At 47.4% G+C, this 21,228-nt stretch overlaps 1 protein-coding gene across 11 annotated transcripts; it reads left to right on the top strand.

Annotated features, from left to right (window-relative positions):
- The first annotated feature begins 514 nt into the window (after positions 1-514).
- On the top strand, positions 515-20,977 carry ZNF605 (zinc finger protein 605). 11 transcript variants are annotated; one of them, XM_061169157.1, is made up of 9 exons: positions 546-566; positions 1,414-1,562; positions 3,739-3,837; positions 3,939-4,065; positions 5,616-5,752; positions 6,195-6,253; positions 12,536-12,656; positions 12,887-12,979; positions 16,437-20,977. In XM_061169157.1, exons 6-9 carry the CDS (start codon positions 6,239-6,241, stop codon positions 18,230-18,232), a joined length of 2,025 nt encoding a protein of 674 aa, XP_061025140.1. In that variant the 5' UTR covers positions 546-566; positions 1,414-1,562; positions 3,739-3,837; positions 3,939-4,065; positions 5,616-5,752; positions 6,195-6,238; the 3' UTR covers positions 18,233-20,977. The 11 variants fall into 11 exon arrangements, with proteins under 11 accessions (XP_061025135.1, XP_061025132.1, XP_061025140.1 ...); XM_061169158.1 differs by lacking the exon at positions 5,616-5,752 and having other exon boundaries at positions 6,086-6,253; positions 16,440-20,977; XM_061169155.1 differs by lacking the exon at positions 5,616-5,752 and having other exon boundaries at positions 6,086-6,253.
- The last annotated feature ends 251 nt before the right edge of the window (positions 20,978-21,228 follow it).

The raw sequence follows: 21,228 nt of genomic DNA, 5'->3' as shown, positions 1-21,228 counted from the left end.
ATTTTAATTTGTTCTTTTTGGCTAATTTTCTTTTTTCATTACCAATTGTTTTTGCTGTTTCTTTTCACTTTTTGATAAAAATCTCTAGTATGATTTTATATTTTATTTTAAAAATTGTATTTATCAAGTTTAGTTTTTTCTATTTTAATTCCTTTTATATTCTTTAATTTACTTCTCTTCCCATAATTACATTTTATTTCTCCCCAAATCCCTCATTTCATTTATTTTCATTCTTTTTGTTAGTACTGTTGGACGGGATAAAACGTACCTATACAACTACTTTGATTTTATAAATTACTTTGCTCTATGATCAAAACTGGAAGGGATGGTGAGCACATTGCGGGGTGGGGGTGAGCGCAGGCTACATCCCACCGTCTGAACCGGGAGCCCCAGGCAGCCGCAAAGAGCTTGACACCAGGAAACCTCACCCCTGTCCATCAGGGAGGCGCGCCGCGGAGCCCTCTGGGAAATGTAGTTCTAAAGCGAACGGGGCTCCGGGAAATGTAGTTCTGCGCGGACACTTCCGCGGCCGGGCCGTGTCCGCCTCGGCGCCGTGGGCCAAAGGGGTAAGGGTGTCGGGGGCGGGGACGGGACGGCGGGGCTGCGGGCTGGCGGTGGCCTCCGCGTCCGACCGGGGCCGCGGTGACCCCGGCGCGGACCGGCTCGGGGCCACGCCGGCGTGCGCACGAACCGGCTCCGGAGCCGGGTGCGGGGAAGGCGCGGGAGGACGGCCCTGCCGCGCAGGCGCCGATTTCGGTCCAGGTGTGGGGGCGCTGTGGGGGAGGGGCGTGGGGCGGCAGAGGGGAGGGGCCGCGGGGGCCGCGGGGCGGCCGGGCAGCGGGGAGGCGGGAGGGAGCGCGACGGTGGGGAAACGCTTGGGGGACTGGGGTCTGGAGGGGCGGGTGTGGGCGGCAGTGATGTGGAAAGCAGGAGGGAGATTTGGGGGGCAGGGCAGGGCCTCCCGTGGTGGTGGGAGAGGAGGGGCTGTGCGGGGAGACGGTGGGGCTGATGAAGCTGGGGACCCTTGGCGGGCGAGGTAGTGGAATGTCTGTGAAAATCAGTAATTCGGGGCCAGGGAGGGGTGAGTGGTTGTGAAGCCGGCGGAGGGAATTAAGTGGATGGTGGGGGCCTCTGGGGGGACCTTAGCCTCGGGGGCTGGAGGCAGCAGGCCCTGGGGGTGAGGGAGCCCGGAGGCTCCCCTCGGGAGTGAGTGGAGGGCTGTGCGGGGCCGGCGTGTGCGCTGGGGATGTGGGTTAGGGTTTGTGTGCAGCAACAGTTAAGGCTCTAGCCATCCACGATTTGCGTGCCTTTGGCTTGGCGACTGGGCGCGAAGGGATGAACGACGAGGCTCTGTGGGCGCGTGGGGGGCATGTAGAGGGCCCAGAGTGGTTGCACTGAGGATTTCGTCGGCAGGAAGGGCCGCTGGTTGCTGCAGGGTTGGACTGTACCTGAGCCGTGTGCTCCTGGGAAGATCCCCCCCCCTCTCGGGTTCTGGGAAACAGCTGGCTGCAAAGAACCCCCTTCCCACATGATGCCCTTGTTTACCTGTGACAAGGCCATAGGTAAATATGACACAGCCCCTCTCACCTTTTGCCTCATCAATGATTAGCTGAACTGTTTGTTCTCACTGATCAGAACGCTTAGAAACCAAACTTTGGTTCAGCTTCTCTCCTTCCCTCAGTTCCCTGAACTCTGGGCCGTAAGCTTGAGCAGCGTGCAGCCCGCCACCGCGCCCAGAACTGGCCGAGCTCCGGTGAGATGTCCTCTCGTCTGCTGTCTGGTCCCCTGCCCTTTGATCCAGCTTCTCCACACTCTGCAGAGATCCTGTGCCTCTTAGGGCCTTGCTAGAGGAGCCGATGGGGACTCACAGTGTGTGTAATTGACGGCCCAGACCCCCTGGGGGGCGTTGGGCACATGGGGTTTATGGAGTCAATGGTTGTGTGGCCTGGAGACTCGTGTGTCCAGTGATCTGGGGGCTGGGGGTTCTCAGGGGGTCAGTCAGTGTGATTGAGGCGGTCTTTGGAACCGAATTTGAGGGGCTTTGGGTGTTGGTGATTGCGGGGCCTGTAAGGGTGGTGTTTTGGGGTTTGGGTGAGTCCTGCGTTGGCTCAGGCGAGACTCACATCGTGACTTCTGTTCAGTAACCGTGTTGTCCTTTGTTCTTTGGCCCCCTCTCACCCAGCGTGTATGTGGCTGTGTTGGTCAGTGATGGCTCCTTTTACTTGAATATTTCCTTGTTTAAAAGTGCTCAGAGACCCCACTGGCTAGGAGTCCTCCCCCTTGCTCCAGCCCTTTGTGTCGGATGCTCCTTGCCTGGCGTGGCTGGCCTGCAGCCTTCCAGGGCGGGCCCCTCCTCCTCAGGGCTCGGCTAAAAGTCATCTGCAAGGAATGCCCTCCACCCACCCACTCTGGCACATCTGAAGTTTCTTCTGATCACTTTCACAGTCTGAATTTATTTTACTTACTTGTGTGTCTGTTTCCCATCCTAGAGGGCAGGGACTGTCTGTCCTGTTTAGCGGTCTCTCCCATGTGCCTGGAACAGGGCCTGGTAGTAAGAGGCCTTCAGCAAATTGCTGCTTTCCTGGCCCGTAAATGAGACTGTGAGTGTGTGTCTAGGTCTGCATTAGTGTGTGAGTGGGATCTGACGTGGATGTGAGAGCACAGTGCAGGAGTATGTTGGGGTCCTGGGGGAGGAACCAGGGTGACTGTTCGGGGTGTTAGTACAGTTGGCACGTCCCCTTTTCCAGAGGAGAAGCTACAGAAGGTCTCCTGTGCATCAACCCAAAAGGGGTGCAGATGAGATAGAAGCTTCCAGGGCAGGTGGGCCTGTGTCTCAGGGGGCCTCAGGTTTGGAAAGCAGTGACTCTGGGCTCTCTTTTCACTGGGCCTTCTAGACCATCGGGACCTGCCCGTGCCCAGGAGCCCCAGGGAGCTCCCTGCGCATCTCGGGAAGAGGCGCTTCTCCTTTGGGTGTTGCTCTCTGCTGTCCCAGGACGTTTTTCGTGAGAGACCTGTTCTCATGCACCACACTCTTCACTCTGGTCTCAGGAGAGTCCGGTTTCACTCAGGGAATCTGACTTTTGTGTCTGCTGCCCCCCATCCGTGGGCAGAACCCATGTCATCCTTCTCCGTTCCCACTTGTAGAGTTCTTCCTGCCCTGGACGCCCTCGCTCTGCCCTCTGCCACTGTTTCAGGTCAAATTTCAAAATCCAGTCTGTCTGTCTAGATGGGCTGGTTCTTGACTCTCCACAGGATCCTCAGCACCTGGGTGACATTGGGACCTGCCCTCCCTCCCTGGCCTGTGTCCTCCCTCGATTCGCTAAAGGACGAAGAGGGAAACGTTTAAGGCCCTCGAGAGACGGTGCCGGGAGCTGGTCCGTGGTCTGGCTGGCGTTGAGCAGCATTCCTGGGTTTCCTTTCCTCTTTCCCTTGCTGACCGAGGGTGTGGGGCTCCCGAGCGGGTGGTCTGATTCAGCCCTCAGCCCAGCTCTAGGGGCGGGCAGGAGGGGCCTCGAAGGGGCCAGTGTTCTCTCCACTCTTGTTAGCTGCCGGGGGGCAAAACCTGGCAGTCTGCACACCAAGGCATAACTTTCTTCCCTCGTTTGTGGAGGACGAGTCCACCCATCTCTGTTCCGCTGGGACCCTGAGGATACCGCCCTCCTCTCCCCCCATTCTTTGTTAGAACAAGGGGCTCCTGCTCTAGATCTCCTGTAGCTATTATGTTCTCTCCTTGCTCAGCTTACTTTGCGGAAAGGTGCCCGCTGACCATCCCCCATGTCGGTCTTCCTCTCAGCCTGTCAGCCTGTGGGACCAAGCCGGGAGCACGAGGGGCCGCAGGTGTGGACCGCAGCGCTAGACAGATCTCGGGTGGGAGGTGGAGTTTGTCCCTCGTGCCCCCAGGCTTGCCGGCAACTGAATTTTTGGATATTTCCTTTCAGGTGTACCCTCACGAAGGAAGCCACATCCCTGTGTGACCCAGCTGTGAGCCCGTGGAGTCCTTGGCCCTGATCCGATATCCGGCTGGTGTAAGTGACCTGGTTCATGAGCGGTGGAGAAATTGAAAGTGTAAGTATTTGTGTGCATGAAGACGTCGTGTTTTTTGTGATCGTGCTGATCTTAACTCTTGGTCCATCTGTTCCGATGATTCTGCCTCAGATGATCTCTGTAATACAGTTTGTGATCTTTTAAAAAGTTTTTAAAGTAGTGGTTGTACTCGTTTATTTGGTTATTTGGCTCGTTGGGGAAATAATTTCAACCAGTCTCTGCCAATCCAGAAGACTTCTCCGCAAAAGTAGAAGAGAAAGAATAGGTGGTTGTTGTTTTTAAATTTTTTTTTTTAATTAAAAAAAATTTTTTTTGGCTGCACGCGTGGCATGCAGGTTCTTAGTTCCCTGACCAGGGATCGAACCTGTGCCCCCTGCAGTGAAAGCATGGAGTCTTAACCACTGGACCACCAGGGAAGTCCCTTAGAATGGTTTTATTATTGAATAAAAATTGAACCAGAATTTGATGCCCACCTCAGGCAGTCTGCTAAAGACATTGCAAGAGACAGGAAGAGATCATGCCCTTTTCTGTAGCCGGGCAGGTACAACCCGTTATACACACGGTCTCAAGGTAAGTGATCATTTGTCACATGTAGTCCATCCTAAACTTGCCCGGTAGTTGGGGTGGCTACTGTGTTAGCTACTTGCCTTCATCCAAAGGAAAAATACACTTGTCCTACCTTTATGATGGGGGGTAACTTTACAATTTGGAGCCGGGTGCCAAAGTCAGGCTGGTTAGGCTTCTGTCCTCCCAGAGACCCAGAGAGAGGGGTGTCCCTTCCTGGATGATTCAGAGACGGCTCCCAGGTCCTTAAGAAAGGCATTCTTGAGTTGTTAAACTTAGTTTTAGAAAAGATTTACATACATCCCAAAGGGGCAGAGAAAGATTTCGTAATTACAGATTTTCTACAGTAAATACTCTTTGAATAAGGTTCTGGGGAGTCTTTTTCTTTTTAATTTGTATTTGCCCTCACAGGCTCTGAGCTGTATCCCCCTAGAGGTGTTATCTGCTCTCCTGCTCTGATAATTGCATTAGGGAAGGGCTGAGGCCAGGCCTTTGAAGCAAAGGGGAGGGAAGGCGCCCCAGGGCCAGCAGTGTGGACCTTAGAGCCACTGGATAGCCCCGTACCCACCACTTGTCTGAGCAGCTCTTCCGATCAGGGAGCAGAGACCCTTAGGAAGAAGCAGGTGTGGAGCAGTTTCCTTGCGGTCCATGGGGCGGTGGGAGACAAGTAAGTGCCTGAAGGCAGCTGGGCCCTTGCCGTTTCTGTGATTCCTAAACTCAGCAGGGATTTTGATCTGCCTTCTACGGTGGCCTAGGCTGTTCTGCTGATTTCCGAGGGAAGGGAAGGCAGTATTTGCGCCAATGTGAGCTGAGAAAGAAAGAACGGAAAAGATTTTCTTAGGCCTCTCTTCTCGCTGCGTCTGCTCTGGGCTGTAGCAGGGCCGGCTCAGCCGGAAGCCCACACCTGAGCGTCAGCTTCACCGCGGCCTCCGGCTCCCCCGGGGTCTCTCCTCTTCTTCTGGCCATTTCTTTTAGTTCCTCTGATCTGTGCTTTCCTTTTGCTCCAGGGCTGATTTTGGAGTAGAGAGCCAGCACCCCAGGCCATTTCCCATTCCCTGTCCTGCCTAGAAGTGAGTGGCGTTTTATTCTGTAGTACCTGTGCCAGTGGTTTCATCTAAGTGCCCCCAGGAAAAGGTGCTGCAGGGTGAGTGAGCCAAGACTGTATTTCCAGACTTTGTTGCCGTCTCTGCAGAGTGCTTTGAGGTGGTGGGGCTCCCCTGGGGCCTTTGGTTGAACCAGCAACGCAGGTGGCTCCCGTTGGGCATTCCCAGGTGGGAGCCAGGCTGCAGAGCCCAGTGTGTGGTGCAGGCCTGGCCTGGCTGCGGTCGGCTCGGCTGACACATGCCAGTAGCTCACTTTCTGTCCTGTTTCTTAGTGCTAGCAAATAGCCTGTCTGAGTTCCCAGCTATAGAGAACCAAGATTGAGGTCCCCAAATGAATTACATCATCTAAAACAAAATTCCCACTGCACCTCCAGGCCATGGCTCTCAGGAGCACGAAAACTCATGTGAAATAAGAAAGAAGAGGCCTCAGGACTTGGGGTGCATTCCCAGTCCACAGACCTTTGACCAGAGGCCTTTTTCCAGAGCATCAGGACAGAGCAGAGCAGATTTCCCAGGAACGGGGGAGAATGATCAAGTCACAGGTGAGTTATTTGTCCTCTAGCAGTTTTATCTGTGGGTGTGATGAGGCTCACAGGCATCTCTACAACTAACAGGAAAGGTCTAAATACATTTAAATTATAACCGGAGAAAATATAACCTTGGGAAGGAAGATGTCAAAAGAAGTACAAGGTGGATCATAGAATCATACAAAAGTCTTGAAGTTGGGGCATAGACGTAAGAGAATTAAGGCCCTGCACTGTTGGAGTTGAGCCGCAAGCTTCCTCAGATGTTCCCAGAAGCCGCCACAGAAAGAGAAACAGGAAGAGTTGCGTGGTTTCCTCTGTCAAAAAGCAGACCATTTGCTCAGTGGAAGCAAACATCTCCTGATGGTTACCTGTAAAGAATGCGTTTTGCTAGCTGTTGATGTAGATGATGTGGCAGATGACATCCTGTAACGGATGAACATATTTCTGAGGCTGTTCCTCGCAGGTCCTCGGTGGGCGCGGGTGTAAGGAGCACAGCAACGGGCAGCAGGCCTGGGTCCACGTCCCACCTGAGCTCTGGGTTTAGGGAAGAAACCTGAATCATCTGGCACAACTGGTTGTTACAAAACCTTCAAATGGCCCCATATATATTCTCTCAGTTGGAATTTCGATACATTTTAGGTAGAACTGTTTTTGCTTCTGCTGGCAAAAGCTGCACGGGAGGGTATCTGCCTTCAGTTCCTTTTCCTGACCCCCTTTTTTTTTTTTTTTTGATGTATAGTTGATTTACAATGTTGTGTTAGTTTCTGCCGTACAGCAAAGTGGTTCAGTTATATATGTAAATATATATACGTAGTTTTTCATATTCTTTTCCATTACGGTTTATCCCAGGAGATTAGATATAGTTCCCTGTGCTCTACAGTAGAGCCTTGTTGTTTATCCATTCTAGATATAATAGTTTGCATCTGCTAGTCCCAACCTCCTAATTCATCCCTCCCCCTACCGCCCCGACTTTATTTTTTATTTTTTATTTTTTTTAAATGTATTTATTTATTTATGGCTGTGTTGGGTCTTTGTTTCTGTGCGAGGGCTTTCTCTAGTTGTGGCAAGCGGGGGCCACTCTTCATCGCGGTGCGCAGACCTCTCACTATCGCGGCCTCTCTTGTTGCGGAGCACAGGCTCCAGACGCGCAGGCTCAGTAATTGTGGCTCACGGGCCCAGTTGCTCCGCGGCATGTGGGATCCTCCCAGACCAGGGCTCAAACCCGTGTCCCTTGCATTGGCAGGCAGATTCTCAACCACTGCACCACCAGGGAAGCCCGCCCCGACTTTACTGACTCAAGAAACGACTGTGGTGTCCCTTCACCTTTCTTCTTTTTTTTTTAAAATTAATTAATTAATTTTTTGGCTGCATTGGGTGTTCGTTGCTGCACGCAGGCTTTCTCTAGTTGCAGTGAGCGGGGGCTACTCTTCGTTGCGGTGCACGGGTTTCTCATTGCGGTGGCTTCTCTTGTTGCGGAGCACGGGCTCTAGGCACGAGGGCTTCAATAGTTGTGGCACATGGGCTCAGTAGGTGCGACTCGCGGGCTCTAGAGCACAGGCTCAGTAGTTGTGGTGCACGGGCTTAGCTGCTCCGCGGTGTGTAGGATCTTCCCAGACCAGGGCTCAAACCCGTGTCCCCTGCATTGGCAGGCGGATTCTTAGCCACTGCGCCACCAGGGGAATCCCTCCCTTCACCTTTCAAAACAATTCCCATCCACCTAGCTGACCTCCTCCCTCTTTTCTTCCCTCTGTTCCTTTCTTTCTTTTAAAAATCCTGTTGTTTAAAGCAGCGCACAGCACTGTAGCTTTTCCCCTTTGCTGCTGTGTTCTGTGCCAGGAGCTCAGCAGAGCTGAGAGGGCCGAGCAGCCAGGTGTCAGAGTAGCTGGTGACAGCAGCAGCCAGGGTGACAGTAGCCGAGAGCGATGGCACGAGCAAGAGCTGGATGCTGCAAAAGGCTCCAACTCCCCATTACCTTTTCCTGAGGAGTGAACAGCGCCCTGGCCACGTGTCAGGTGTGTCAACACAGGTGTTTGCTGCCCAGGGAGCCCCGAACAAAAGGCTCTGGCAGATTTATGGACTTGGGGGCCAGGAGGAGGGGAAGAGGAGGAGGGAGTGGAAAGTACAGGGTACCGGGTCAGAGTGCAGACAGTGTCTTCAGGTCCCCCCTCCCACAAGGGGGTCTTTAGAGGCACCTGAGAAAGGCTTCTGCCAAAGGCCTCAGTCAAGTATGGTACTGGCACAAAAACAGAAACATAGATCAATGGAACAGGATAGAAAGCCCAGAGATAAACCCATGCACATATGGTCACCTTATCTTTGATAAAGGAGGCAAGCATATACAGTGGAGAAAAGACAGCCTCTTCAATAAGTGGTGCTGGGAAAACTGGACAGGTACATGTAAAAGTATGAAATTAGAACACTCCCTAACACCATACACAAAAATAAACTCAAAATGGATTAAGGACCTAAATGTAAGGCCAGACACTATCAAACTCTTAGAGGAAAACATAGGCAGAACACTCTATGACATAAATCACAGCAAGATCCTTTTTGACCCAGCTCCTAGAGAAGTGGAAATAAAAACAAAAATAAACAAATGGGACCTAATGAAACTTAAAAGCTTTTGCACAGCAAAGGAAACCATAAACAAGACCAAAAGACAACCCTCAGAATGGGAGAAAATATTTACAAATGAAGCAACTGACAAAGGATTAATCTCCAAAATTTGCAAGCAGCTCATGCAGCTCAATAACAAAAAACAAACAACCCAATCCAAAAATGGGCAGAAGACCTAAATAGACATTTCTCCAAAGAAGATATACAGATTGCCAACAAACACATGAAAGAATGCTCAACATCATTAATCATTAGAGAAATGCAAATCAAAACTACAATGAGATATCATCTCACACTGGTCAGAATGGCCATCATCAAAAAATCTAGAAACAATAAATGCTGGAGAGGGTGTGGAGAAAAGGGAACCCTCTTGCACTGTTGGTGGGAATGTAAATTGATACAGCCACTATGGAGAACAGTGTGGAGGTTCCTTAAAAAACTAAAAATAGAACTACCATACGACCCAGCAATCCCACTACTGGGCATATACCCTGAGAAAACCATAATTCAAAAAGAGTATTGTACCACAATGTTCATTGCAGCTCTATTTACAATAGCCAGGACATAGAAGCAACCTAAGTGTCCATCATCGGATGAATGGATAAAGAAAATGTAGCACATATATACAATGGAATATTACTCAGCCATAAAAAGAAATGAAATTGAGTTATTTGTAGTGAGGTGGATGGAGTTAAGAGTCTGTCATACAGAGTGAAGTAAGTCAGAAAGAGAAAAACAAATACAGTATGCTAACATTTATATGGAATCTAAGGGAAAAAAAAAAAGTCATGAAGAACCTAGTGGCAAGACGGGAATAAAGACACAGACCTACTAGAGAATGGACTTGAGGATATGGGGAGGGGGAAGGGTAAGATGTGACAAAGTGAGAGAGTGGCGTGGACATAATACACTACCAAACGTAAAATAGATAGCTAGTGGGAAGCAACCGCATAGCACAGGGAGATCAGCTCTGTGCTTTGTGACCACCTAGAGTGGTGGGATAGGGAGGGTGGGAGGGAGGGAGATGCAAGAGGGGAGAGATTTGGGAACATATGTATATGTATAACTGATTCACTTTGTTATAAAGCAGAAACTAAGATTGTAAAGCAATTATACTCCAATAAAGATGTTAAAAAAACAACAACAACAAAAAAACAAAGGCCTCAGGCAGAGACGCAGGGCACACGAGATCCTCACCGGCCCCTCAGAGGCCATGGCACGCAGGCTGCGCCCCAGGTCTGGGGGCAGGGGTGGGGGCAGTGTCCCCCAGGAGGCCTGCGGGGTAGCCCTCTGGGCCTGCCTGTGTTTGGACCTGAGGATTCACACGTAGGTTTTTAACCAGGAGCCAGACTCCTCAGCCCACCTGCTTGATTTTTCAGGACCTGAGTGAGAAACAGGCAACCCCATCATGGACCTGAGCAGGTCGGACCTAGAGGGGCCGAGACAGGAACCAGGGAGTTCATCCGGGGCAGCCTCCCAGCCTGCATGTGGTCTCAGCCATTTCCCAATTAGGAAAGCATGTGTCAGCCCATCAGGAGGCTTCTCAAGTGGCCTTGTGAACCTTTGTGACCTGGCACAAGGCAGTGGTTCGCATAGCACAGCTCTGGCAGCAGGCGGAGGCTGGCCTGAACGCCTGCCAGGGCTGAGACAGCAGGGTCACACAGCTGGGTGTGCACACCAGGAGCACAATCCCAGAGCCTCCAAGCAGCACATGCTTTCATCAGGCAGTTAGGCTAACAGGGCCCCAGCGTGGCTTTCCTTTGCCCAGTCTGAATAATTTACTTCAGTCCTTGGTTTTCGAGGGGCTGCCTGGGGCGCTGAGTTCCAGGCCATTTTGTTTGTCCAGGCCCTGCCACCTCACGGGGTGCAGACAGCATCGGCGCTGTTGCGTGGGAAGCACGGGGGCCGAGGCGCCCTGTGCCGCTGGCCGGCAGCCCCGTCGAGCAGGAAGGCGTCAGTCTACACCCAGAGCGGTCATGGGCGTGGAGAGAAGCACAGGGAGTCCTTTTCTTTTGTTTCTTGTTTTTTTTCCAGGAGGAAGGAAAGCTTTCAGGAGCAGGTCTAAAACACAAATGTCGTTAATATCTTTCTCCCTCCCCTGTGCCTCCCCTGGTGCTGGGCTTTATTTTCTTTTCTCTCTGGTCATCATCAGTGTGTCCCATTTAGTAATCAAAACTTTAAAAGAAATCATCTCTGTTTTCATCCAGACCCTTTGTCTGGAAAGACACTTTGTCCCTATACAGAGGGACAGATATTTTTACATAATTTAACCGGAGAGATAGAGCGTGTTTAAGAATTGGTTAGCAGAAACTCCTGAGTTTTTAAAAGATTTGGAAGTGGTTGTACAGGATCTGGCACTCACTGAGTCTTCAGGACGGGGTCGTAGGGGTGGAGGCTCCTGCGGGGTCTCCCGCAGAGCATGAGGGGTCAGTGACTGTGAGAGGAGGGCTGTGACTGGGTACAGCCTGGCCGAGCCCCGGCACAGTGAGAAGGGCCACTCCCTTCTGAGCTCTGTGCTCCAGGCTGGGGTCACCGTGAGCCCTCCTGTCAGCCCCTTAAGCCTGTCCTAAAACTGTCCATTAAAACGCTCACTCAGCCCCTCTGCAACTATGGGGCTATTATCAGATGCAGTGAATTCGAACAGGAAATAAATGTGGTCAGGTAGGGCCTGGAGAGTGTGACCCGTGCCTGGGGAGCCCATGAGGATGGCCAGACCAGACCCCAAGAAAGTGTCAGGATCCAGTGAAACCCTCTGGTTGGAACCAGAGGACCAGTGAGATCCACGTGTTGAGAGCATCCTGGCCCGCTGGCATGGGAGCCTGTCCCTGGGCAGTGTTTTGGGCCGTGTCCAGCGTCTGGAAGGCAGGACAGCTTTCCACGCTGTTTCGGCACCCTCTGATGACACGGCAGCACACGTACGTGGGCCCAGCTGGGGACGGTATTGGTCTCTATGGCGTCCTGTCCTTTGCCCAGATACCAGTGGCGCCTTCTTTGAGAAACACTGCTTATTTAGAGACAGCCTATTCCAACTTCTTATTCTATGGGTAGATGGGTGGATAGGTGAATGAATTCATAATGATGAATATTTTAATAACATTTTTGTTTTCCTCTCAAAGTATAATGCACGACTAGGATATTATATTACTTATCCATTGTTATGTAACAAATTACCCCAAACCTCAGTGGCTGAAAACACAAACATGTATCTCAGTTTCTGTGAGTTAGGAGTCTGACAGCTGCTCACCCATTTGATTCTGGTGGAGGGTCTCACGCGACCCTGTCATCAGGATGTTGAGAAGGGCTGTGGTCATCTCACGGGTGGTAGGGAGGTGACCCCCTCCAGGCTCACTCACGTGGGTGTTGGCAGGCCTTGGGTCTTTGCCACGTGGGCTTGTGCACAGGGCTGCCTCGCCATGTGGCCCAGGGAGAGCAGGAGAGGGTTCCCAACGTGGAAGTCACATTCTCTTACACCTGATCCATCACTTCTACCCTGTTCCATTCGGTGGAAGTGAGTCAGTAAGTCCAGCCCACAGTCAGGATGGTGGGGATTAAACGAAAGCATGAATCCCAGGAGTTGGAGATCATGGGGCCAACTCGGAGGCCGCCTGTCACTGTAGAGAAGAAAGCCTGTATTCAACAAAGAGAATGACTTCCGATTTAACAGGGATTATGCTTTTTTAGATATCATTTGAGGATGTGGCTGTGGACTTCACGTTGGAGGAGTGGCAGCTGCTCAGTCCTACTCAGAAGACCCTGCACAGGGATGTGATGTTGGAGAACTATAGCAATCTAGTTTTCTTGGGTAAGAGCATTCTTGTGTGGCACAGGGCGCACCCAGCAACTGCGGGACCTCTAAGATGTTACGGATTTGGGGTTTAAGTTTCAGATGTCAAAAGATTTTTTGATTTCTACACCCAATTGAAAGGTTTTTATTTGCTTGTTTTGTTTTTTAGCCTCTGTAGTGAAATCTTCTTTATATTTAAGGGTCCCTCAGCCCAAGCAGTTGGGACTCTCTGTGTTTCCAATTGACAGGTTATCAAATGATCAAACCTGAGGCGATTTTCAAACTGGAGCAAGAAGAACCATGGATATTAGGTGAAGAAATCCTAAGTCAGAACTTTCCAGGTGAGAAATAATCAGGTATATGGCAGATAGTGAAAGTTAGGTCTCGGGTTTTGATGACAGGTTGGTACTTTTGAAATGTTATCTGTAAAACCATGTTTAAAGTTCCTCCGTCCTTAGGGTTGACTCAGGACTAGTGACACGAGTCCTTCCTGACTTTTCATGTGCTCTCCGTCCTGGTCTCCACGTCAGGATGCGTCCCCTTTGGTGGAGCTGGTGATGAAGTGTGCCCCGTCTTCCATACCCGGCAGCACAGTCATTTAGGACCTGCCTTCTTGGATATGCCCCTTCTGCTAGCTTCCCCAGTCCCACCGGTACAGGTGGGCTTCCTTCCTCCTCTTTAAGAATTCATAGTTTTTTCCTGTTTGAGGTGACACTGATTACCTTTGAGTTCCCTTTATTATTTTTCTTTTCTCTCTCTAATTGGTCAGATTTCTATTTCAAACCCACATAGAGTAGAAGGTGAGTTCATGGATACAGGAGAAAAGTCTAATGCCCTAAGCACTCTTCCGGCCTCCCTGCAGATAAGAACTTCAGGGTCAGCGTCCAGGGCTTCTTTCTGGTGCCTTTGGTATTCAGCTTCTAAAGCTTCTCATTTATCCCTTCAAATAGTCTGCTGGGTTTAAGACCTGCTCTGTGATACTTTAACGCCATTTGTGTTGAAGACCCTCACAGTGTGGCAGCACCTTATCTCTGCAGTTTTTCCTGTGCCCAGAGGTCCTGGTTGACGCCACTCAAAGTAGTTCTTTCCTCGTGTCTTTCACGTTTGTTTCTCTGCATGTGGGCCTTTGGTTGTCCTACACTTTCCCATTTAGACACCCTCCCCCTCTTCACTTTAAGCTCTTTTTCCACCTCCGGGGAGTGTTCCCTGACTCCCAGCCTTTTCTGAAATCTCTACCCACTGAGCAGTATTGTAGGAACCCGGGTGTGATCACACATTATCTGTAATTCCTTAACCAATTAGGTCTTAAGGTTTTTTCCCACATAGAAAGATGGTGAGTAACTTACTCTTCTCTGTTCTCTATGGAATTTATGCTGTGTAATTACTAAATACTTCATTAATTGGTTGTGGTGAGGCCAGGTAAGGCAGGAACTTTCTTATTTATCAAATATTTCTTTAGTACAAAGGTTTTCGTCTAAGTAAGTGTTTCAGCTTACCTTAGGAAATATTTCAAATTACAGATGTCTAGGCACCATTCACATGGATTATTAGGACTGGGTATGTGTACTTTGGAAAAGCTGTCAAGATAGACTTTATGTTCCCCCGTTAATTTAGAACCACTGCTATTTTGTAGAATGAGAGGAGTTGAGATAAAATATGAGTCATGAAATAACCTTGCAGGACCAGAGAATTTTAGTTTAGAAGAAAATATAAAATTAATTCAGTGTTTGAACATGAAGCATTTGTGTCAAAATGCAAAGTTAATTGTCAAGATTAACTATATAGAAAGGAATTGCTTTAGACGTTTAATGACAAGTGAAGAGTATTTATCCTACATGTATTGAGGGCTAGTTATGCGCTATGTAGTGGGGGTACCTCAGTGAAAAACACAAACCTGTTCCCTGCCCTCAGGGTTTACATTCTAGTACGAGAGACAGAAACAAGGTGATTACCTATTTGATAAATGCTGTGAAGGGAATAAACAGGGTGTTTGTTAGTGTGCCCTTAAAATTATGTGAGCCAGGCATGCTGGAAGCTGGGCAGGGAGAGCACATGCAAAGGGCCTACAGCAGGAAAAGGCCTTTGGGGTCAGTGGGACGGGGAGGAGCCCAGTGTTGTGAGAGGGAGTGGGGGGCTGGAAGGAGCCGGCACGCAGGGGTGCGGAAGCCGTGATAAACGTCTGGGTTTATCAAAGGTTTCTAAGCAAAGGGTTAAAAGGCCTGAGTACATTTTCTAAATATTACGTGTTGCTGTGTGGAGACTAGAGTTGGGAGGGAGCAAGCCTAGAAGTGGGAATATCAATTGAAAATAGGGTGAAATGAAGGCAGAAAGGACCGGAGTGTAATGGAAACAGAGACGGGGAAACACACGTGTACCCGCACCTGAGGTGGCACCAGAGAAACCCAGTCCAGGTGTTTGCCAAAGTGACAAGACTTTTTTTAAATTTCTTAAAGATTTTTTGGTACAGTTTAACTTCAATATTGTTTTATATCATTTAACTTATTAATTTGGATATATATCTTAATCTTATTTCCTGATTTGATTTGAATTAAAACTTGTAATTTTTCTTTAACATTTCCTAAAACAATTTTTTGTAAACTATTCAGGTGGATCTCACACTTCTGTGTCTACAGACGACTTTGCTTTTAACCCCCTAACTTCTCTCTCTAGTCTTTAAAATACCCATGAATAGCATTATCATCCACACTCACTGAAGCTTGGAACGTTGAATCCTTTGTTCTCCTCCGTATCGGGCTCTAGTTGGTTCTTCCTCTGAAATTCTGGTATGTCTGAGAGTTAGATGTGGCTTTTTTTCCCCCCCAAAAAATTATCCTGCTGAAAAGGAGTGATAGCCTTATATCTGAGATCTTGCCATATCTTTCATCTTGGGAGTATTACCTCACAATTCCTAGTAAAGAATATCGTGAACTAAACAAACCTTTAAAAGATCATTTTAAAATACTCAATAAATGGTCATATTGTGGAGATCACAAATAATTGTACTTACAGGGTAAAAAAAAAATCTGTCCTAATGTTATGCAAAGAATACTTGTGGTTTAGAATAATTTCCATCATATACAGATGCAATATATAGATGATCGATTCAACTAAAATGTCAAAAACCTAAATACAAGTGTTGATGCTGAGCTCTGGAGAACTCTCAGATAATTCCAAAAAGTAACTCTCATGATGGTGAAATTACTGATATCAGTGATTCGGGTGAGGATCTTGAATGAGAATGTTTTTTTAATGTACCAATAGTACAGCAAACTAACGTACCTCACCTTTCAGACGTGAAGTTGATATCCTGCATTTGCTGTGCATCATATTCAGTGTTTCTTCCTGTCTGACGTTCAGCACTGTGTACTAATCTTGCTCTTCTGTGTACTGTGATTCTCAGCCTTCTCTGATGGGGGTACTTACCTGCCTTCCTCCCTGATTTCTGCTACTCACAGCGTCTGGGCACACAGTAGATAATCAGTAGGTTATTGTGGAATGAGTGCATTAACCACCCCAGTATTTGGTCAGAAATTGCTTGTCTCTTTTACCTCATCATGATCACTTGAGTATATTTCATCTTTCCTTATTTGAAAGTTGTGTTTATAAACATTTGTAATTTCAAAATCTGTTTTCATTTCTATTAAAATTTTCAATGCCTAATAAGTAGACATTGTATTTGGGAGAATTTTTTTTTTTTTTTTGATGGACTGGGATCTTAGGCTCCATTTCAGAAGACTTACTCAATAAGCATAATCATTGGGGAAATTTACACAGTATGGTTCATTTTTTCCTTTTTAGAAGAAGTCTGGCTATATAATAATCTCAAAATGTGGCACCAGGATAATCAAGACAAGCTTAAAAGTGTGGAGAGAGGCCATGAATATGACGTCTTTGGGAAAATGTTTCATTCAGGCATTAACTTTGATCATTTAGGAATGAGATCCCATAAATGTGGCACAGGTGAAAAAAGTTTGAAACATCCTTTTGATTTTCTTATTCCAAAAAGTAACTGTGAAAGAAAAAAACTTGATGAGCTTAATAAGAAATTATTATTCTGTATCAAGCCTGACAAAACCTGTGGTGGAATAAAATACTCTGATTGCAGTAAATGTAGAAAAGTCAGCAGTAAAGAGCCAGGGCTCATTACAAACCAAATAGCACATACAGGAGTCTGTTTATGCATGGAATGTGGTAAGGTTTTTAACAAAAAGTCACAGCTCATTATACATCAGAGAACTCATACAGGAGAGAAGCCCTACAGATGCCGTGACTGTGGAAAAGCCTTCTCCCAGAAGTCATTACTCACTATTCATCAAAGGACTCATTCAGGAGAAAAGCCATACGGGTGTGGTGAATGTCAAAAAGCTTTCAGCAGGAAGTCACTGCTCGTTTTACATCAGAGAACTCATACGGGAGAGAAGCCCTATGGCTGCAGTGACTGTGGGAAGTCCTTTAGCAGGAAGTCACAGCTTCAAAGACATCAGAGAACCCACACAGTAGAGAAGCCCTATGGCTGCAGTGACTGTGGGAAGGCCTTCTCCCAGAAAATAAGGCTCATTACTCATCAGAGGACACACACAGGGGAGAAGCCCTACAAATGTAATGATTGCGGAAAAGCCTTCTTTTGGAAGTCACAGCTTATTACTCATCAGAGGGTTCATACAGGGAAGAAACCATATGCATGTAGTGAGTGTAAAAAAGCCTTCAGCAGGAACTCACTCCTCATTAGGCATCAGAGGATCCACACAGGAGAGAGGCCCTATGAATGCAGTGAATGTGGTGAAGCCTTCATCAGAAAACCGCAACTTGTCAAACATCAAATGACTCACACAGGAGAGAAGAACTATCAGTGCAGGAACTGTGAAGAAGCCTTCTTTAAGAAGTCAGAACTAATTAGACATCAGAAAGCTCATTTAGGAGAAAAACCCTATGGATGTGTTGAATGTGGAAAAACCTTCTTTGGGAAGTCACAGCTCCTGACACATCAGAGAACTCACACCGGAGAGAAACCTTACGAATGTGGTGCCTGTGGGAAAGCCTTCACCCAAAAGTCCAGCCTGGTATCTCATCAGAGGACACACACAGGGGAGAAACCCTATGAGTGCAGCGAGTGTGGGAAAGCCTTCAGTGAGAAGTCAAGCCTCATTCACCATCAGAGAACCCACACTGGAGAGAAACCCTTCGAATGTAGTGAGTGTAGGAAAGCTTTTGCCTGGAAGCCACAGCTTCTTAGGCATCAGAGAATTCATACAGGGGAGAAACCCTATGAATGCAGTGAGTGTGGGAAGGCATTTGTTCAGAAAGTACAGCTCATTAAGCATCAGAGAAATCATACAGGAGAGAAGACCTATGGATGCAGTGATTGTACAAAAGCTTTCTTTGAGAAGGCGCAGCTCATTATACATCAGAGGATTCATACAGGAGAGAGACCCTATAAATGTGGGGAATGTGGGAAATCTTTCACTAGAAAGTCGCACCTTATGAGGCATCAGAGGATTCATACAGGAGATAAATGCTATAGATGCAGTGAATGTGGGACAGCCTTCCACAGGAAGGCACAGCTCCTGATACATCAGAGAAGTCATATGCTGTAGACACGGGGCGAGTGCGGTGAGTATGGGGAGTCTGCCATCAGGTGTCAGACCCCTCACACTCTGAGGACACGTACAGGAGAGAAACCCTGTCACTGCAGTGGCTGTCTCACCATACAGAATTCAGAAAGAACTTTTTTTTAAGTAGGCAATATAGGAAAACCTTCTCCCAGAAAACAAGACTTATTACAACAATATTGATGGCTCCTCAATGTGGAAGTCTTCTCAGTATTGTGATAAGTACAGACCTTTCAGTCAAAAGTGACAGCCTATTAAATATTTAGAAGACCTAAACAGGAGAAAAACTCAATTGTCATAACAAGTAAGTGAAAGATTTCACCGGGAAAGGGTAACTCAGAGTACACTAGAGTATACATGCACAAAGGAAATACTGAGTATTATATATATTAGAGATCTCATGCAGAGGAGTAGTCCTAATAATTTGAAGAATTTGATAAACATGATCCTATTAAAATAATTCTAAAAGGAAGATATGTTCATTGTATATAAATTATTATGAGAAAATAGGCATTTTAAAGTGGTAGCTGTGTTTTATGTGTGAAGACTTCTGCTTTCTGCTATGGTGCTATAGGAAGAACCAGATAAACTCTCCTGCCTTAAGCAGCTAGAAACCGTACCATTTATGAAATAGTGGTTTTTAGACATATGTCAAACACAGGTTTGTGATCCCTGGCGGGAGGTGGACAAGGTGAGGAGAGCCCCACGACTGCCCAGCCTAGACCCTGGGGGCAGCGTCCAGGCTGCAGGTCAGGGAGGGGAATGAATGTGGTCCTGCTGGACTGAAGAGAGTTGCCGAGTTGGCGTCTGGGGAGCCCTGGTGGCTAGAATTTGCAGGGAAAAGCTTCTGGAAGAAGCTTCCCAGGGAGGGCCTGCAGAAATCCGCAGTGAGTCCCCCCTTGAGTCTGTGGGCTTTAGTGCTGATTCACACGTGTGTGGAAGGAAGCTGAGACCATGAGAGCGGCACTGGGGAGCAGTGAGCTGGGCAAGCCCTGGAGCTCAGCGCAGGCGGGGATGGTTCACGTTCCCACCAGCCACACGAAAGCACGTGGGCATCAAGAGAGTTCCCAGAACAGTATTGTCTTGGTGGGGAGGGTAACTAACCCTAGATTAAAAGCTACTCTGGATCCACAGTGACTGGCGTCCAAACACTTAACCTGGCATGCCAAGGGGCAGGAACATATGACTTGTAACCAGGAGGAAAATCAGGCAGTAGAAAGAGAAAAGACTGAAGTGATTGGAATTAGTAGACAAGGATGTTCAAATAGCTATTGTAAGTATAAAGTAGAGGAAAACATGAATTTGACGAAACATAAAGTGGAAGATATATTTTTAAAAGCTCAAATGGAACTTCTCAGGATGAAAACAACATCTGTAAATTAAAAACAAAAAACTGGATGGAATTAAGAACATATTAGACATAGAAGAAGGAAAACAATCAATGAATTTGAACAGTAAGTATAAAAATTATCCAGATGAATGATACACACAGAGAGGAAAAGACTGGGGGGAAAGGAGAACAGGGAATTAGTTACTGTGGCGTAACATACATGGAATGGGAGGTCCAGAAAGAGAGGAGGGAGAAAAAGGATTTGGATAACGATGGCTGAAAAATATCCACATGTGATGAAAAGTATAACGCCACATATTCAATAAGCTCAAAGAACCCAACACGTAAGAAACATAAAGATACCAATGGACATCATCGTCAAATTGGTGAAAACCAGTGTTAAAGAGAACGACTGTAAAACGCCTGGAGGAAAAGACACAACACGTTCACAGAACAAAGAATAACAACATACTTCTGGTCAGGAACTATGCAAACTAGAAGACAGCAGAGTGACATCATTAAATTATGAAAGATAAAAAAGAAACCCCTGCAACCTGGAGTTCGGTTGCCTGTCAAAAACATCTTTCAAAAGTGAAAGCAAAAAAGACTTCAAAGAAGCAAAATCAGAGAGAGTTCCTGCCTTAAGGAAACATTGAAGGAAGTTTGGGGGCAGCAAGAAAAGAACACTCTGGAAATGGTGAATGTGTGGGTGAATATGAAAGATTTTTTTTCTCATTTTAAAATCTTTCAAAAAGGTAATGGACTGCTTAAAACCGAAGTAATGACAACATACTTGGGGTTATGATCTATTTAGAAGTAAAGTGTACGACTACGATAGCACTTAAGTGTGAATCTTTAAAAACAGTTGAACAGACTGTGTCGTCTGAGACAGGGGCTCGGGATGACTTGTGTTTGTAGCAACTGCACGATGGAAGCTGTCTGTGTTATGGATCTGTGCACGTCTCCACACCCATTCTCCTTTTTCTGCTCTGCATGCCCAGAGGGAGTGCACGACTGCTTCCTAGGGTTTCTGCTCAGGTTCACACAGGGAGGTATGTGTCAGCCCTCCCTCCCTCCTGCTGGCCTACAGACACCCAGATGGCTGCAGCTCCCTGCTCATCAGATGTAAGGGTGTTAACTGCTTCTGGGGGCTTCACCGTCCCTGGTTGGTTTTCTTAATTGTGAACACAAATCTGTAAATAGTCCCTTTATTAAATGTTCTTGAGTTAATAATTTGAGTGTAACATTTGTTTTCTGTGACGTGTTAAATGATGAACGGTTGACCAAATTTTGACTATCAGTTACTGGTCCACGGGGCATAGACTGACATCTGTCAAGATTTCTCACACTCAACACCAGTGTTTTCTCTTTGTGTTTTAATAATTCAGTAGAAATTATAACAGAGTTCTTTGTGTTTTTTGTTTTGTTTTGCTGCAAACATAAGTGGCTCTGGAGATCATTACCATCTGCTCCATATGCTGGTGGTCTTGCAGTTATTACTAGAGTTTCTTCACTGATAGAAACTGAAATGTTTATGAGGTCTTTATGCTGCCTCTGGGTTAGCTGAACGCCTTACAAGAAAGCGTTGTTATTTATGTTAAATGTGTACAGACAAGAAAAAGGTAGCCCATTACTGAGTGAAGAAAGAAAG

The sequence above is a fragment of the Eubalaena glacialis genome, chromosome 15 (assembly GCF_028564815.1).
Source record: "Eubalaena glacialis isolate mEubGla1 chromosome 15, mEubGla1.1.hap2.+ XY, whole genome shotgun sequence".
NCBI lineage: Eukaryota > Metazoa > Chordata > Mammalia > Artiodactyla > Balaenidae > Eubalaena > Eubalaena glacialis.
The sequence above is the reverse complement of the archived record's forward strand: the minus strand, read 5'-3'. Positions and strand labels throughout refer to the sequence as shown.

Excerpts from the sequence above, each read along its gene's own strand:
- ZNF605 (XM_061169152.1), top strand. The coding sequence starts at position 4,042 with ATGAGCGGTGGAGAAATTGAAAGT. Across the intron at positions 4,066-12,535 it reads GCGGTGGAGAAATTGAAAGT|ATATCATTTGAGGATGTGGC; the intron begins GTAAGTATTTGT and ends ATGCTTTTTTAG. Across the intron at positions 12,657-12,886 it reads TAGCAATCTAGTTTTCTTGG|GTTATCAAATGATCAAACCT; the intron begins GTAAGAGCATTC and ends TCCAATTGACAG.